This window comes from Bufo gargarizans, chromosome 1 (assembly GCF_014858855.1).
Source record: "Bufo gargarizans isolate SCDJY-AF-19 chromosome 1, ASM1485885v1, whole genome shotgun sequence".
Taxonomy (NCBI): domain Eukaryota; kingdom Metazoa; phylum Chordata; class Amphibia; order Anura; family Bufonidae; genus Bufo; species Bufo gargarizans.
This window is the reverse complement of record NC_058080.1, coordinates 534,618,301-534,637,423: the sequence shown is the minus strand read 5'-3', so window position 1 is coordinate 534,637,423 and position 19,123 is coordinate 534,618,301. Positions and strand designations below refer to the sequence as shown.

The 19,123-nt window shown below is 49.3% G+C and overlaps 1 protein-coding gene across 1 annotated transcript in view; it reads right to left on the bottom strand.

Moving 5' to 3' along the window:
- Window positions 1-9,420: 9,420 nt before the first annotated feature.
- The window catches only part of LOC122934119, a 37,092-nt gene continuing 27,389 nt past the window's right edge, over window positions 9,421-19,123 (bottom strand). The window contains exon 2 of the mRNA XM_044289330.1: window positions 9,421-9,717. Within this exon, the coding sequence (XP_044145265.1) occupies window positions 9,666-9,717 (52 nt within the window). The 3' untranslated portion in view covers window positions 9,421-9,665. The remainder of the gene's footprint in view (window positions 9,718-19,123) is intronic.

The window sequence follows — 19,123 nt, the reverse complement described above, 5'->3', positions numbered from 1 at the left end:
AGGGAGAAAATCTCCACATACTCATCCTTCCAGATCTTCTCCCTGACTTTCGTCTTCAAATGTGCCCCCAATGGCCCTTCAAAACAGACATACACCTCCCCTTTTGCAGCATCCGCCAACCGAACGTCCTCGCCAACCTTACTTTTACTACCCCCACTCACTGCTGCCTCTACATCAGAGGCACCCGCCGTGACAGCCGGCGTGCTCACAAAACTAACTGGACTAGCCTGCTCCCCCACACCCGCCGCCGACACCGGAGCCCATACCGTCACTCGATTCGCCCCCGCACCCGATCCCAACCGCGACACCAGAGACAGCAAACCGGACAATAACTCTTGCGCTAACCCCTCAGTCCCCGTCCGACCCGGCACCTCACACCCCACCCAACCCCTGCAACTGCCTTGTCGGACGCTCATCTGGCTGTCCCTGGGGTAGCCTCCCCCTCAGCCGCCAACCTCGCTGAAGCTCCTCCTTGCTGTAAGCCACACGGCGTCGTGGAAGTTGACGGACCAGCACAGTGCTCAAGCCTGTCGTCGCCCTCCGAATCCTCCTGGCTAACTTCACCATCCTCCAAAGCCTGGACATCCAGAAAACCCGCGCCATCGTCCACATGGCCGGGCTGCGACTCTGCCGCTTCTCTGAGGCTGGGCACGCCGCCAAACGGCTGCCGCCCCCTCGCACTCCAGACGTCGTCCTTCCTGGCCGGTCCCTCCTGCTCTGCGGCCCGATAGCAGAGAGCCGCATCCGACTGAACCTCCTCCGACGCATTCGCAAGCTGCGCAGGGGGCAGGGCCAAATCTGCTCCTATCCCCAGTGCCCTGTCCATCAAAAAGCTCTGGCCTGCAATACCAGTCTCCACCACTGGTGTCACTGTCCTGCGAGTCCTGCACCTGTCTATCAAAGAGCACTGGCCTGCAATACCAGTCTCCGCCACTGGTGACACTGTTCTGCGAGTCCTGCACCTGATGCTGCAGGCCGCAGCGCCACCACTGACGCCACGTGAGGGGAAGGGCCCCCCTCGACTTCCGAAGGGGCCGCACGGTCCACTGCTCTTCCGGAACGACTCCTGGGCACCCGAACAGGTAGGTCCCGACCTTCAGCTCGTCCCTGGCCCCGGACATCCATCGAGGGGACCGCTGCAGTACTGCTCCCCCTCCCCTGCCGCTCAGAGGACGAGAGCCGAGGGTTAACCTGACTCCCTCCCGTCGGTGCCCGGCGCTGCGCAGGATTCCTCCCACTGCGCCTGCTGGCAGTGACCCGTACAGCCCCAGCAGCCACAAGCGGAGGGTCCCTAGTGGGGCTCCTTAAGCGCCGCCGCACCCGGGGGGTCGCCTCAGGGCTCAGCCGTTCAGGAGGAACGGATCTCCTTGCCCTGGGCCTCTCCACCATATTAACTGGCGACTCAACCGGCACCGCCAGCGCCGCCTGCAAACTATTCTGCAGCCATGCAGAACCGTGAAGTTCTGCGGCTGCACGAACTGCCTCCATCAAAGTATCTAAGGACCCCATGCTCTCAACTAACCTGACCTCAAACTTCACCTATTCACACTGGACGCTGGTGGAGGGGTCCCTCCCCTCCCCAGGTTATATACAGCCCGCAAATCCCAGATCCACCCTTTTTCCTCCCACCCCCCGCCCTAACCATCCACAATCAGCTTTAACCCTTTCCTGACTTCAACTTCCTCCTAAGTCAAGCTACACTACACTATGGCTGCGCCCCACTCCGTTGCTCTCAATCTGGTGTCACAGTAGATTACATTTAAAAAACAAAACTGCAATTTTGACTGTAATATAATTGCAGTTACTTGGCTGCAAGCGTGTGTGTCAGGCCTACAGCGTGTACTGTGCCAACTACTGCCAGTGAACAGTGCCACCACTTATATCTGGTGTCACAGTAGATTACATAAAAAAAATGCAATTTTGACTGTAATATAATTGCAGTTACTTGGCTGCAAGCGTGTGTGTCAGGCCTACAGCATGTACTGTGCCAACTACTGCCAGTGCACAGTGCCACCACTCATATCTGGTGTCACAGTAGATTACATAAAAAAAAAAAAAAATTATTTGACTGTAATATAATTGCAGTTAGTTGCCTGCAAGCGTGTGTGTCAGGCCTTTAGCATCAGCGTGTACTGTGCCAACTACTGCCAGTGCCCAGTGCCACCACTCATATCTGGTGGCACAGTACCTTGCACGCATAATACAACTAATCTAAAAAAAATGACAGGCAGAGGCAGGCCACCCCGCAGGGGCCGTCGTGGTCGTGGTGCTGTGATTCCCTTTGGCCCTAGAATAATGCCCAGTGTTCAGAGGCCACGTACCCTGAACTCGTTCTGAGGACATAGTTGACTGGCTAACACAGGACACCCAATCTTCTACAGCTTCCGCTCGGAACCTTGACGCACCATCCTCCTCCAGCTCAGCTTCGGGCACCTCTTAAGTTACCACTCGCCCGCCTGCCGCCACCACCAACACTAGCACCACAGCCGCTTCACTTGATCCCTCAGAGGAGTTATTTACACATCAGTTGGATGAAATGAGTGATGTGCAACCATTATTGCCAGAGGATGTAGATAACAGGGATATGTCTCAGTCAGGCAGCATTACACACATGGACGTACAGTGTGATGATGATGATGATGTTGTACCCGCAGCTGCTTCCTTTGCTGAGTTGTCAGATACAAGTGAAGCGGTTGATGATGACGATGTGTCCGTGTATGTCACGTGGGTACCAGCTCGAAGAGAAGAAGAACAGGGGGAAAGTTCAGAAGGGGAGACAGAGAGAAGGAGGAGACGAGTTGGAAGCAGGGGGAGGTCGTTGCAAGGAGCTAGTGGCACAGTCAGACAGCATGTATCGGCACCCGGGGTCAGCCAGACAGCACGCCAATCAACGCATGCTGTTGCCACCACCAGAATGCCATCATTGCAAAGCTCAGCAGTGTGGCATTTTTTTGTGTGTCTGCCTCTGATAACAGCGATGCCATTTGCAACCTGTGCCAAAAGAAACTGAGTCGTGGGAAGTCCAACACCCACCTAGGTACAACTGCTTTGCGAAGGCACATGATCGCACATCACAAACGCCTATGGGATCAACACCTGTGGACGAATACAAGCAGCACACAAACTCAAAGCCACCATCCTCCTCCTGGTCCAGCATCTTCAGCCAGGTCAACCACTGCTGTCCTCCTTGCCCCCTCTCAACCACCCGCCACTCCACCTCTCGCCTTGAGCAGTTCCTGCTCATCTGCCCACAGTCAGGTGTCTGTCAAGGACATGTTTGAGCGTAAGAAGCTGTGGCGAAACCAACCTCACCACGGTGTTTTGGAGGGGGCTGTTTGCCAGCCTCCTGCCCTGGGATTATGGTCCCTTAAGTTATTGGGTCTTAAGGCACTTGGGACGGAGCCCTCTGTCCCTGGATTGCATCATTTGCCTTACTTGCTTGGATTTTACTATTCCCATGGTGAGAACAATGGATGAAGCACGTGGTGAGAACAATAGATAGCGGCCATTTTAACTCATAGACACTGTTCTGACTTTTCAACACGGTGCTATCTTGCCTGTATTTGGTGCACAGAGACATCATTCAGTAGTTTGAAACTACCAAACAGGGGACACATTTATTAGTGACTATTTTCTGTATAACTTGTATATTTTCAGTGTAACTGGCATAAAACTGTATCTTCCAAACTACTGAACGGATGTGGGTGAATTTTGGATATGTGGTTCACCCAGATCCCCCGGTTCTGAGGATATATTGGTTATGGGGTTATTGCATGTTTTGGGGTTCCTGTGATATGTTTTATAAAACTGTATTTCTCTGCCTTTGATAATTATATTTGCCATTCTGTTCAATAATCATCACCGGCAGAGGGGAGGATTTTGTGTGGGTGTGTTTCTATTGTCCCATTGTGCCATTGTGTGTTTAAATGGTGATGTCTGTCCTGTTGTCTCCACATGTGTATTGGCGATCTCCCTTTGTCCTGAGAGATAATTGGATTGCCCTCGGTTGTCTCCGGGACAGAGAGGAGGAAACCATGATGCATTGTGGGGATGTGTTGTATCTGTTCTGTGTCGCAGTCTACCTTCTGGTCCTTTAGGGGGCGTGAACGATTGGTTGCTGTACTTGCATTGTGTGTGTTGTAAGATATTGATTGGTTGGATTTCAAAACCCTGTGGGCAGTACTATGTTTGTTTTTTATGAATAAAAGGGGCTGTACCTGAAGTACAGTCAGACCACTGCTTGACCCTCAACACGGAGCCTTGTCTCGTTATTGGGGGGATTCCCTGTATGCTGTTAGAGACTGATTGCCAGGAGTGTAAGCTGATTGTATGCTTTTCCTGTTCGTCTGCTGGCAGCTATTCGCGAGGTTCCAGTTTGGAGTGCTATTTTGTATCCAGTTCGGGAGTTTGGTGTTCTGCAGTAGCTGTGCCTGTCTCTCAGAAAGGGGCATATCGCCTAAACGGATTTTAACCCCTTGTCTGCTGAAACGGTCCGTTACAGAAGCCAATGTCACAGAGTCACCCTCTTGCCTGGCGTCTGACAGCTGGCTTGTCGGAACTCTTATCCCGCCAGCTTTTACCATACAAGCTGGTGGAGTCTGAGGCCTTCAAAAAATTTGTAGCTATTGGGACACCGCAGTGGAAGTTACCCGGCCGAAATTTCTTTTCACAAAAGGCAATCCCCAACCTGTACTCTATTGTGCAAAAGGAAGTCATGGCATGTCTGGCACACAGTGTTGGGGCAAGGGTCTATCTGACCACTGATACCTGGTCTGCAAAGCACGGTCAGGGCAGGTATATCACCTACACTGCGCATTGGGTAAACCTGCTGATGGCTGCCAAGCATGGAATGCTGCTGTCACCTCCTCTACTCCTCCTACTCCATCCTCTTCCATAACCTCCTCGGCTGAGTTCTCTTCTGCTCCTGCATTTTGCTCCACATCAACTTCACCCCCCCCAGCTCCCCAGGGGCTATTCCACATCCCCGATACGACAGTGTCACGCCGTCTTGGGGTGGACTTGCCTGAAAGCAGAGAGTTACACCGGACCAGCTTTCCTGTCCGCTCAGAACGCACAGGTGGATCAGTGGCTGAATCCGCACCAACTGGAGATCGGCAAAGTGGTGTGTGACAACGGAAGCAATTTGTTGACGGCATTGAATTTGGGCAAGTTGACACATGTGCCGTGCATGGCACATGTGTGTAATCTGATCGTACAAAGCTTTGTGCAGAAGTACCCAGGCTTTCAGGACGTCCTCAAGCAGGCCAGGAAGGTGTGTGGCCATTTCAGGCGTTCCTACACGGCCATGGTGCACTTTTCAGACATTCAGCGCCGAAACAACATGCCAGTGAGGCGCTTGATTTGCGACAGCCCAACACGTTGGAATTCAACACTCCTAATGTTCAACCACCTGCTCCAACAAGAAAAAGCCGTCAACGAGTATTTGTATGACCGGGGTGCTAGGACAGCCTCTGCGGAGCTGGAATTTTTTTTGACACGTTACTGGACGCTCATGCGCAATGCCTGTAGGCTGATGCGTCCTTTTGAGGAAGTGACAAACCTAGTCAGTCGCACTGACGGCACCATCAGCGACATCATCCCATTTGTTTTCTTCCTGGAGCGTGCCCTGCGAAGAGTGCTGGATCAGGCCGTAGATGAGCGGGAAGAGGAAGAGTTGTGGTCACCATCACCACCAGAAACAGCCTTATCAGCATCGCTTGCTGGACCTGCGGCAACGCTGGAAGAGGAGTCTGAGCAAGAGGAGTCAGAGGAGGAATGTGGCTTTGAGGAGGAGGAAGACCAACCACAACAGGCATCCCAGGGTGCTCGTTGTCACCTATCTGGTACCCGTGGTGTTGTACGTGGCTGGGGGGAAGAACAGACCTTCAGTGAGATCAGTGACGACGAGGAACGGGAGATGAGTAGCTCGGCATCCAACCTTGTGCAAATGGGGTCTTTCATGCTGTCGTGCCTGATGAGGGACCCTCGTATAAAAAGGCTGAAGGAGAACGACCTGTACTGGGTGGCCACGCTACTAGAACCCCGGTATAAGCAGAAAGTGGCGGAAATGTTACCGAATTACCGGAAGTCAGAAAGGATGCAGCAGTTCAAAAATAAATTAAAAAGTATGCTTTACACAGCTTATAAGGGTGATGTCACAGCACAACGGGAATCTAACAGGGGAAGAGGTGAAAGTAATCCTCCTCCTACCACGACCACGCCGGCAAGGACAGGACGCTTTACAGATGTGTTGTTGATGGAGGACATGCAGAGCTTTTTTAGTCCTACACATCGCCACACCCCTTCAGGGTCCACCCTCAGAGAACGACTCGACCGACAGGTAGCAGACTACCTCGCCTTAACTGCAGATATCGACACTCTGAGGAGCGATGAACCCCTTGACTACTGGGCGTGCAGGCTTGACCAGTGGCCTGAGCTATCCCAATTTGCGATAGAACTTCTGGCCTGCCCCGCTTCAAGTTTCCTGTCAGAAAGGACCTTCAGTGCAGCAGGAGGCATTGTCACTGAGAAGAGAAGTCGCCTCGGTCAAAAAAGTCTAGATTACCTTACCTTTATTAAGATGAATGAGGCATGGATCCCGAAGGGACTGACAGTGGGCGATACATTTGACTAAAAAAAGCCTGATGACTGAGATGAGCTGCCTTGGGCTAAAAATGGTCCACACGCTGCTGTATTTTATCTCTGAATGCCTGATGAATTGCGTGACTTATCCGCCACCAACTAGGGTTCAAGCCGCAATGTTTTAGTGCACTTTCTGCCTGGAAAACATAAATGTTTCTGGCCCCTGATAGGGGACAAAACTGAGATTAAACTGGTAAGAACAGATTTTTTTTATTTAAAAAAAAGAGGACAGCCTCTGCGGAGCTGGGTATTTTTTGGCCGCATTACTGAACGCTCATGCACAATGGCTGTAGGCTCATGCGTCCTTTTAAGGAGGTGACAGACCTGGTCAGTCAAACCCAAGGCAACATCATCGACCTCATCCCATATGCTTTTTTTTTTTTGGAGCGTGCCCTGCGAAAAAAGTGCTGGATCAGGCGGTAGATGAGCATGAAGAGGAAGAGTTGTGGTCACCATCACCACCAGAAGCAGCCTTGTCGTCGTCGATTGCTGGACCTGCGGCAATGCAGAGAGAGGAGTCTGAAGTAGAGGAGTCAGAGGAGGAAGGTGGCTTTGAGGAGGTGGAAGACCAACCACAGCAGGCGTCCCAGGGGGCTTGTTGTCACCTTTCGGGGACCCTTGGTGTTGTACGTGGCTGGGTGGAGGAAGAGACCTTCAATGACGTCAGTGAGGACAAGGAACGGGACATGGCTAGCTTGGTATCCAACCTTGTGCAAATGGGGAGTTTGCAACTGTGCAAATGGACTGTTTGCGGTTGTTTGCGGTGCGTTAAATGGGGAGTTTGGTCTGTCAGAGTTTGGTCTGTCACTGTGAAGCGGGCGTAACCCTTGTACTACCTGTTCGATACAACATCATACCTGATCGTATACACACACTGAATGTTTTAAAGCACGTTATTCCAAACAATTTAGGAATGTTAGGTTATTTATGCCCTTTATGGATTAAAACCCGACTCTGCGTCAACTACGTAATTTTCCATGGGAGTTTTACCATGGATCTCCCTCCGGCATGCCACAGTCCAGGTGTTAGTCCCCTTGAAACAACTTTTCCATCACTATTGTGGCCAGAAAGAGTCCCTGTGGGTTTTAAAATTCGCCTGCCTATTGATGTCTATGGCGGTTTGCCCGTTCGCGAACATTTGCGAAAATTCGCGTTGGCCAATGGAAAATTTTATGTTCGCGACATCTCTAGCCTATATTTGTTAAATGTTTCTGCTGGGATTTGAGCTCACAACCATCTATATTAAAGCAAAAGCCTTAACCACTGAGCTCAATAGTAAACTGCTGTAGAGAAAACACATAGTAGCTTCCCATGTATTAGGTATTCATATACTGCAGAAGTATAATTTTATATTTTTAAAACTTGCAAGAATGTATCACACTAAATAAATCTGCAATTACTAAAAAAATGTTGAAATGATACTTCTGATATATATACACTCACCTAAAGAATTATTAGGACCACCATACTAATACAGTGTTGGACCCCCTTTTGCCTTCAGAACTGCCTTAATTCTACGTGGCATTGATTCAACAAGGTGCTGATAGCATTCTTTAGAAATGTTGGCCCATATTGATAGGATAGCATCTTGCAGTTGATGGAGATTTGAGGGATGCACATCCAGGGCACGAAGCTCCCGTTCCACCACATCCCAAAGATGCTCTATTGGGTTGAGATCTGGTGACTGTGGGGCCATTTTAGGACAGTGAACTAATTGTCATGTTCAAGAAACCAATTGAAATAATTTGAGCTTTGTGACATGGTGCATTATCCTGCTGGAAGTAGCCATCAGAGGATGGGTACATGGTGGTCATGAAGGGATGAACATGGTCAGAAACAATGCTCAGGTAGCCCGTGGCATTTAAATGATGGCCAATTGGCACTAAGGGGCCTAAAGTGTGGCCAGAAAACATCCCCCACACCATTACACCACCACCACCAGCCTGCACAGTGGTAACAAGGCATGATGGATACATGTTCTCATTCTGTTTACGCCAAATTCGGACTCTACCATTTGAATGTCTCAACAGAAATCGAGACTCATCAGACCAGGCAACATTTTTCCAGTCTTCAACAGTCCAATTTTGGTGAGCTTGTGCAAATTGTAGCCTCTTTTTCCTATTTGTAGTGGAGATGAGTGGTACCCGGTGGGGTCTTCTGCTGTTGTAGCCCACCTTTCTTTCCCATTCTGACATTCAGTTTGGAGTTCAGGAGATTGTCTTGACCAGGACCACAACCCTACATGCATCGAAGCAACTGCCATGTGATTGGTTGACTAGATAATCGCATTAATGAGAAATAGAACAGGTGTTCCTAATAATTCTTTAGGTGAGTGTAAATACATAATGCATGGGAAACTACTACTGAGGTTTTCAGCCATAATATATCTGCTGTAGTTTAAACAATAGAAATGACCTGTCCTCTTTTATAAAAAAGTCTATGAATTTTTCTGTGTTTTCTATGTAATTATATTCAGTTTGTACATTGTATTGCATGATGCACTCCTATAGACTGGACATGGCTATGAGGTGGGGCTCTACCTTCAGAAAGCGTCCACTGACGGGAAGCGGCCGCAGACTGATTTGTGTGAATCACCTTTATACTCGCGATATGTACCCGCTGTGCAGCAAATAAAAGTGCCGCGCTGCTTATTCCTAACCTGACTGTTACTTTCAGTCTTGATGGTAGTGAAGCTTTTTGAATATCATCGGCTGAACAGAAACTTCTAGAAGAAAATGGATGGTAGAAAGGACGACGGCGAAAGAAGATATTGATAACGGCGTTTATTAGGAAAAAGAATTGATGATTAATAAATGATCAGAACATTCTACAAAAACATAGAAAATCCATAGAAAAGGAAGACTTAATGTGACGTCAACAAGATATAAGAAATCCAGAAAGTTACAAATAATCATTTATAAATCCAGTGGTCAGTGAGGACGCCATGTGACGGCATATCTGCTGCCAGATGCTGAGGCTAAGAGGCCGCGTCCTGCTGCTGCGTCATCTTCTCTTGTCTTGCTTCATTTTCTGAGATTTTTTTCATAATTTTTTCTTTTTGGTGAAACTTGTGTCCTGGTATCTCATATCTATCGATCCATCTCTTAAATATTAGCATTGGCAAAGCAAGTGGGACATAATTGGGTAGGGGTGGGGTGCGGACACATCCAGGGTGGGGGTATAGGGTAGGTTTGGGGGATGGACTACCCAAAGCAGTATGGAGAGTCTGTCTTCCTCCTTCATGGAGGAAGAGTCTGGGCAGAGATCAGACAGTTTCCTGAAGCGAGAGCCCCTCACTAATGAGTATTTGGGGCACCGTAGCAGGAAGTGAGCCTCATCTTCCATGGCCTCCTGGTCTGCTCTCCCTGGGCATGTAATTCGGTCGGTGATGCCTGGATTTGATGAGCAGTGTGTGGGCATAATCTGTACTAGGGTCTCTGGAGTTGAGGAGTTTCTCCAGATATGGGGTAGTTTGTACTCCCTCTGCAGACTCTGGTAGATTGTCAGCTTCTGTGACATTCTTTTGTCGTTCCTCCAGGTGCTGATATACTCCTTTTTGCTCTTGTGCATCATCCTCTAGATTTCCCCCTTTGTCAGGCTGTATTGGTTGGTGACTTGGTCAGGCTGAATTTGTAGGTGACTTGTTGCGGGGTTCTTAATTTTTCTGAGGCTTCTTGGTGCAGCAAGGCTTTGTGATGATAGAAGCTGGGTCTGCTGCTATGTAGATGGGCTCTGAATGATAACTCCTGAACAACAAGGTAAAGTGGGAATCTGCCCTGCTCTGCGTAACAGGCACTGTTAGAGGTGATCTGATGGTCCTCCAAGGTGTCTACATTATTCTAGGTGGAGTGCCACTTTGACCAGTCGGGTATGTGTCTGGGCCCCAGACTTCGCTGCCATACAGGAGGATTGGGGCGATGATGGTATCAAAGAATTGAAAAATGGTCACTGGTGCCTTGAGATGATACAAATGCCTTCATAGAAGGTTTTGCATGCCTTGTCTTTCAGTGTTCCTATGGCTTTATTAAAACGCCCTGACAGGCTGATTTCTAGTCCCAGGTAGGTTTACCTACTGGTTTCTGAAAGTGGACAGTTAGCAGGAAGGGAAGATGCCCGGCTGGTTTCTGGTTTCTCTTCTGGAGCACCATGATGCTGGTTTTCTTTGGATTGATGGGCAATGTCCACGTAGTGCTGACTTTCTCCAGGACTTCCAGGTTATCTAGAAGACTTTTCTCGGTTGTTGATAGTAGCAGAAGATCATCTGCATAAAGCAGAAATGTCACCTCGGTGTCATGGAGGGTGAGACCTGGTCCTGCGGAGGACTCCAGAGCTGCCACCAACTCATTGATGTAGAAGTTGAAGAGGGTTGGACTGAGGCTGTAGCTCTGTCTGACTCCTCGGCTCTGCTGGAGATAAGCCGTACTCCTCCCATTTACCTTCACGCTGCATCTGTTCTGAGTGTAGGAGCTTCTGATGACATCATATGTTTTTCCTCCTATTCCGCATTCCAAAAGTCTCAGGAAAGTCCACAAAGCAGATATCTCTCCATGCTGTTTTGTGGACATGGCTCTTGATGAGGCTCTGCAGGGTGTAGATGTGGTTCATGGTGCGGTGGTTTGACATGAAACCTGCTTGGCTTCTGCTGAGGACATTGTGCTGGATAAGGAAGCTTAGGATCCTCTTATCCAGGATACTACTGAGTAGTTCCCCAGGTTACTGCTGACACCTGTCTATCGATAGTTGGCTGGGTTGTACCTGTCTCCGCTTTTGTGTATGGGGGTGATGAGGCCCTGGTTCCAGCTCTGGGGGGAAGTAACCAGCACTCAGCACAACATTGAAGAGCTTTACAGCCTGGGTACCAAGTGGGCTGTATTTTATAATTTCTGAAAGGATCCCACCTGGGCCATTGGCTTTTTTACTCTTTATCAATGAGATCCTCCCTGTTATCTCCTGCAGTGCGATTGATGTATCCAGAGGGTTTTGGAATTTTTTGCTTTTTTTTCTTCCATATCCTTCAGTTTTTTCATGATCTCCTTTTGTTCTGGGCTTTGGTCAGCTGGAGGTAGGCTGAAGAGGCCGGTCTGCTGTGATGTTTGTGCCGGTGGTTTGCTTGTGGCTTTGATGTATAGGAGCAGTTGGTTGTGGTCTGACATGTGTCTGTGGGGTGACTATGAAGCCATCAACATTTATGGGGTCCATACATGTGATGGCATAGTCCACCACACTGCTGCCTACACGGGGGTTTAGGGTTTGTCTACCAAGAGAGTCTCTATTCGTCAGGCCATTGAGAATATGATGTCCGAGGCTTCAGTTTTCTGCCACATTTATAGACTGTTCCGTCATAGCTGTTCCTCTCTGTGTCCACTGAGCTGTCACAGTCCGTGTCTGCTCACAGTCTATCTATTTATCTATCTATCTATTATCTATCTATTATCTATCCATTTATCTCCTATCTATCTAATATCTATCTATATAGTATCTGTCTATCTGCCTATCTATCTATCTATCTATCTTATATCTGTCTCTCTCCTGTGGTGAACATTACTGTTGGAGTATCTATCTGTCATGGCTGTAAGTGAGCAACAAGAGCCTACACAGTGAAAAGCAACTGACCGGACCCAAACTAGGGAGGATAAAGGGTGACCCCTGTCAGACCCTAAAAGCTCTCCCTAAGCTGCTCAGCCTATGCGAACACCCCAATGGTGGATGATCGCATATCCTCGTACCTCGACTATATAACACCTGAACACCCTACAATAGTGAGGGGACACGACCACCGGCTCCCTACACTAGACACGGAGGGAGTCAGGGTCACCTGGGATCCAGCAAACAGAAAATCACAAATGAATGTACACTTAACTGAAGGAGCTGCAGCTGCAGTGAAAACAGATCCAAAGTCAGCAGACAATATCCGAAGTACTTGCTTCAGCAGAACACAGATCCAGTGAAAAGATATCACACAGGTGAAGATACTCAAGCGAGAGATACAGCTCAAATGAAAAGTATAATCCGCACCTCTACAAAGGAGGAGGGGTGATTTAAAGGCAACGAAATCAAACACAGGAGGGACAGCTGGGAGGAAGGAAACAGAAAGTAAAGACCTCATCACAGGGGCGGAGAAACAGGGCAGAGGGAACTCCTCCAAGCTCTAGTAGTGACATCATCACAGGGGTGGAGAAACAGAGCTGTGAGAACGTCTCAAAGCTCTGGTAGTGACAGTACCCCCCCCCCCCCCTCTACGGGTGGACTCCGGACACCCAGGACCCACCTTCTCAGGATGAGCCCTATGAAATGCCCTGATGAGGCGAGTGGCTTTAATGTCCGACACCGGAACCCACATCCTCTCCTCAGGACCATAACCCTTCCAATGAACGAGGTACTGAAGAGAACCGCGGACAATGCGAGAGTCCACAATTCTGGAAACCTCAAACTCCAGATTGCCATCAACCAAAATCGGAGGAGGAGGCAAAGAGGAGGGCACCGTGGGCTGGACATATGGTTTTAAAAGAGCCCTGTGAAATACATTATGTATCTTCCAAACCCGTGGAAGATCAAGACGGAAGGCAACAGGATTGACGACTGACAAGATTTTATAAGGCCCAATAAACTTGGGACCCAATTTCCAGGAGGGAACCTTCAGTTTAATATTTCTTGTAGACAACCACACCAGATCACCCACATTCAGGTCCGGACCAGGCATACGTCTCTTATCAGCCACACGCTTATATTTCTCACTCATCTTTCTAAGATTACTCTGAATCTTTTGCCAAATGGTAGACAAAGACGAGGAAAATCTCTCCTCCTCAGGCAAACCAGAGGGAGCCCCTCCCGAGAATGTCCCAAACTGCGGATGGAACCCATATGCACCAAAGAATGGTGACTTATCAGAAGATTCCTGACGACGGTTGTTCAGAGCAAACTCAGCAAGAGGGAGAAATGAACACCAATCCTCCTGGTTCTCTGCCACAAAACAGCGCAAATATGTCTCCAGATTCTGGTTGACGCGTTCAGTCTGACCATTCGACTGCGGGTGAAAAGCAGAAGAGAAGGACAGCCGAACCCCCAGGCGAGAACAGAAAGCCTTCCAGAATCTGGACACAAACTGCGTGCCTCTATCGGAAACAATATCCGAGGGAATGCCATGCAATTTAACAATATGGTCGACAAAAGCTTGCGCCAACGTTTTAGCACTGGGTAAACCAGGGAAGGGTACGAAATGAGCCATCTTGCTAAAACGGTCCACCACCACCAGGATCACCGACTTCCCTGAGGAACGAGGAAGATCCGTGATAAAGTCCATGGAGAGGTGTGTCCAAGGACGGGAAGGTATGGGTAACGGGAGAAGGGGACCTGAAGGCCGTGAACGAGGGACCTTAGCGCGAGCGCACGTCTCACAAGCAGCCACAAAACCCTCCACCGACTTACGAAGAGCCGGCCACCAAAATCTCCGAGCAATGAGATCTACCGTGGCTCTACTCCCGGGGTGACCAGCAAGAACAGTATCATGATGCTCCTTGAAGAGTTTGTGACGTAACTCAGGAGGCACAAACAACTTCCCAGGAGGACAACGGGCAGGTACCTCAGTCTGGGCAGCCTGGACCTCGGCCTCCAAATCAGAATACAGAGCAGAAACAACCACCCCCTCCGCCAAAATGGGACCCGGGTCCTCGGAGTTTCCTCCTCCCGGAAAACAGCGAGAGAGAGCATCAGCCTTCACATTTTTGATCCCAGGGCGGAATGTAACGACAAAATTGAATCTGGAGAAGAACAGAGACCATCTGGCCTGTCTCGGATTCATACGCCTGGCCGACTCCAAGTACGCCAGATTCTTATGGTCGGTAAAAACGGTGATAGGGTGCCTGGCCCCCTCCAACCAATGGCGCCATTCCTCGAAAGCCAACTTGATGGCCAACAACTCCCTATCTCCCACATCATAGTTTCTCTCTGCCGGGGAGAGTTTTTTAGAGAAAAAGGCACAGGGTCGCCACTTGGCAGGAGAAGGGCCCTGGGACAAAACCGCACCCACACCCACCTCGGAAGCATCCACCTCAACAATAAAAGGTAAGGAAACATCGGGATGCACCAAGACGGGAGCAGACGCAAAACTCTCTTTAATCTTAGAAAAAGCTGCAAGCGCCTCCTCCGACCAAGAGGAAAAATCCGCCCCCTTTTTTGTCATGTCAGTGAGGGGTTTGACAACAGAGGAATAATTCAAAATGAACTTTCTGTAATAGTTCGCAAAACCCAGAAAGCGCATCAATGCCTTCTGATTCTCAGGAAGCTCCCACTCCAGCACAGCACGGACCTTCTCCGGATCCATGCGAAAACCAGAAGCAGAGAGGAGAAAACCCAGAAATTGAATCTCCGATACCATAAAAACACATTTCTCCAGCTTGGCGTACAATTTATTCTCCCGCAGAATCCGCAGAACCTGAAAAAGATGATCCTGATGGGTCTGAACATCAGGGGAAAAAATCAAAATATCATCAAGATACACCAATACAAATTTCCCCATTAAATGGTAGAAAATACTGTTAACAAAATGCTGAAAGACGGCCGGAGCATTCATCAGGCCGAAAGGCATAACGAGATTCTCAAAATGCCCGTTAGGGGTATTAAAGGCCGTTTTCCATTCATCCCCCTCTCTGACCCTGACCAGGTTGTACGCGCCTCTCAAATCCAATTTGGAAAAAACCTTGGCCCCAACAATTTGGTTGAAGAGGTCCGGGATCAGAGGAAGGGGATAGGGATCGCGAATCGTGATACGGTTCAGCTCCCTAAAATCTAGGCAAGGTCTCAGAGAGCCATCTTTCTTTTTAACAAAAAAAAAACCAGCGGCAACAGGTGATTTTGAGGGACGAATATGCCCCTTCTCGAGACTCTCGGAGATATAGGTTCGAATTGCGATTCTTTCCGGTTGTGAGAGATTGTAGAGGCGTGCTTTTGGCAGCTTGGCGCCGGGAATGAGGTTAATGGGACAGTCAAACTCCCGGTGAGGAGGTAGCTCCTGAACACCGCTCTCTGAAAACACGTCCGAGAAATCAGAGAGAAATGATGGCACCGTTTTAGTAGACACCTCTGCAAAAATCGCTGTGAGACAATTCTCTTTACAAAACTCACTCCACTCAATTATTTGCCTTCCTTGCCAATCAATAGTGGGGTTATGTCTAGTGAGCCAGGGTAACCCCAAAACTAGAGGAGAAGGCAATCCGTTAAGGACAAAACAAGATATATCCTCCACATGAGTGTCACCTACCGCTAACCGGATATTGTGAACAATGCCCTTCAGGGATCTCTGTGAGAGTGGAGCAGAGTCAATAGCAAAAACAGGTATATCCTTTTCCAATGTGCAAACCTGAAAACCATGCATGGCTACAAATTGAGTGTCAATAAGATTGACGGCCGCTCCACTATCGACAAAAATTTCACAAGAAATGACTTTGCTCCCTAGCGCTACCCTGGCAGAAAGGAGAAAATGGGAACTGCAGGTCAGAGGAAAAGCATCAATTCCTACATCAACTTTGCCCAAAGTAGCAGATGAAGCAGAGTTTGATGATTTACCTTTTGAGGTTTTTCTCTTATTATAACTCTTTGTACAGTTCAAGAATTTCCTAGACGGACAAACATTTGCCAAATGACCTATGCCCCCACAACAAAAGCACACCATTCTCTGAGGACTAAATCCTCCTTTATCAGGGGCAAGTCGACCTAGCTGCATGGGCTCCTCCACAGAGGGAACCGAGAGAGGATGAGGCCCCTGCACAGTGAATGAGTCCGCACCACTGCCCCTAGACTGAAAATGACCGGACAGAGAGGTCTCGTTTCTTTCTCTTAGACGCCTGTCAAGGCGTACCGCCAATGACATGGCAGACTCTAAGGACGTTGGTCTCTCATGGAAAGCAAACGCATCTTTCAATCTCTCTGAGAGACCATGAGAGAACTGACTCCGGAGTGCAGCATCATTCCAACCTGAATCAGCTGCCCATCTCCGAAATTCAGAACAATAAAGCTCCGCAGACAGTTTGTTCTGGCATAAAAAACGTAAGTTAGATTCGGCCAGAGCAACACGATCCGGGTCATCATATATCTGCCCCAGGGCCACAAAAAATCTTTCCACGGATCGAAGGGAGGGATCCCCCGATGGCAACGAAAAAGCCCAAGTCTGAGCACTACCCCTGAGCAGGGAGATGACAATCCTCACCCTCTGTTCCTCATTACCAGAGGAATGGGGACACAAGCAAAAATGGAGTTTGCATGCCTCTCTGAAACGAACAAAATTCTCACTGCCCCCGGAGAACGTTTCCGGAAGTGAGACCTTTGGCTCGCAACAGACTCCATGGGCCGGAGCAGAGCCCAATGCTTGAAGCTGAGTCATAGATTGACGGAGATCCGCTACCTCCAAAGAAAGACCCTGCATGCGGTCAACCAGGTCAGAAAGCGGATCCATGTCAAAAAAGGACGGTTTGGCGGATTATAATGTCACGGCTGTAAGTGAGCAACAAGATCCTACACAGTGAAAAGCAACTGACCGGACCCAAACTAGGGAGGATAAAGGGTGACCCCTGTCAGACCCTAAAAGCTCTCCCTAAGCTGCTCAGCCTATGCGAACACCCCAATGGTGGATGATCGCATATCCTCGTACCTCGACTATATAACACCTGAACACCCTACAATAGTGAGGGGACACGACCACCGGCTCCCTACACTAGACACGGAGGGAGTCAGGGTCACCTGGGATCCAGCAAACAGAAAATCACAAATGAATGTACACTTAACTGGAGGAGCTGCAGCTGCAGTGAAAACAGATCCAAAGTCAGCAGACAATATCCGAAGTACTTGCTTCAGCAGAACACAGATCCAGTGAAAAGATATCACACAGGTGAAGATACTCAAGCGAGAGATACAGCTCAAATGAAAAGTATAATCCGCACCTCTACAAAGGAGGAGGGGTGATTTAAAGGCAACAAAATCAAACACAGGAGGGACAGCTGGGAGGAAGGAAACAGAAAGTAAAGACCTCATCACAGGGGCGGAGAAACAGGGCAGAGGGAACTCCTCCAAGCTCTAGTAGTGACATCATCACAGGGGTGGAGAAACAGAGCTGTGAGAACGTCTCAAAGCTCTGGTAGTGACACTATCAGTATGGAGTATACGAGGTATCCAGCCCCCCCTCCCCCTCCTCCCCCCTCTGCCCTCCCGCCCCCCCCATTACACATGCCATAACTATTTGAGGTATGTATTATTCAAAGGTCACGACGTCACTGAGTCTCGTTCCCTGGGGTGAAGCACGGGTGACACGTTATTTGGGGTGAGGCGCTGGTCCGTGTTCCCCCGTGGCTGCCGGGTCACAGTCTATGCTCCTGGATTACATTTGTGCTGCTGCCTTTTCCTTCTCCTGCAGATTCACTTCTAATATTCTACAGACGATCAATCATTCCTCCCATCATCTGCTGGGAATTATGTGACAATGTGACTCTTGTGGCCCGAGTGTCACTGTGAGTCTGAAGCCACCACTCAATGTGCAGTTCTTACTGACTGTGACTATCAGGGGGGTAGCTAAAGGCTCATGGGCCCCGGAGCAAGAGTTCCGCTCGGGGCCCCCTTCCCTCAGTGCTTTGTGATCTCCCCAAAGTCCCACCAAAAGAAATAATTATCTTCAAGAGTGCATAGGGTTGGGGGGCGGAGCTAGCGCCTGAGTCGGATGGCTGTGTGAAGCGCTGCTCCGCTGTTAATGATTCCCATAGAAGCTCTTACTCCAAGCTAAACCAGCAAACAATGGTCAAGATCGGGGGACCAAGACCCACTGATGTCCCAGAGCCGTCCAGATCAAACTCTCAAGCGGGCGGAATGGAGAAATTTATAAAGAAAACGGCACAAACCTATGCGGCCAGAGAATCCAAAATGGCGCCGGAACCTCCGTGCACGCCGAGAAACAAGCAGCAGGCGGAAGACACTGCTGAAAAGGTGAGAGACGAGTCTCCTGAAGCGGACTCACTATCGCTCTCCAAGTCCTTCCTAAAAAGGGCCCTATCTGAAGCCTTGGAACCGCTGAAGACAGATCTTGGCTCCATTAAAGAAGATGTGAAGCACATAGGGAGGCGGGTGGAAGCGTTAGAGGAGGCGAATTTAGCCCTGACTGCTCACCAAAATGCGACTTCCGATCAGCTGAGCGCTCACCAGAAACACTTGAATGCCCTGTATACGCAACTTGAAGATCAGGAAAATCGGGGCAGGAGGAACAACCTCCGTTTTAGGGGTGTTCCAGAAACGGTAGGCCCAGATGAAATCCCTGAAGTAGTGATGCAGATTTGCTTGAAACTCCTGGGCCCTGATTCCACCCATGAGGTGATTCTGGAACGAGCTCACAGAGCGCTGCGTCCAAAGCCTCAGTCTACGGATCCCCCAAAAGACATTATATGCAAGTTCCTACACTTCCCTGTCAAGGAGGCTATCTTAAAAGGAGCAAGAAGTCACCCCTCGG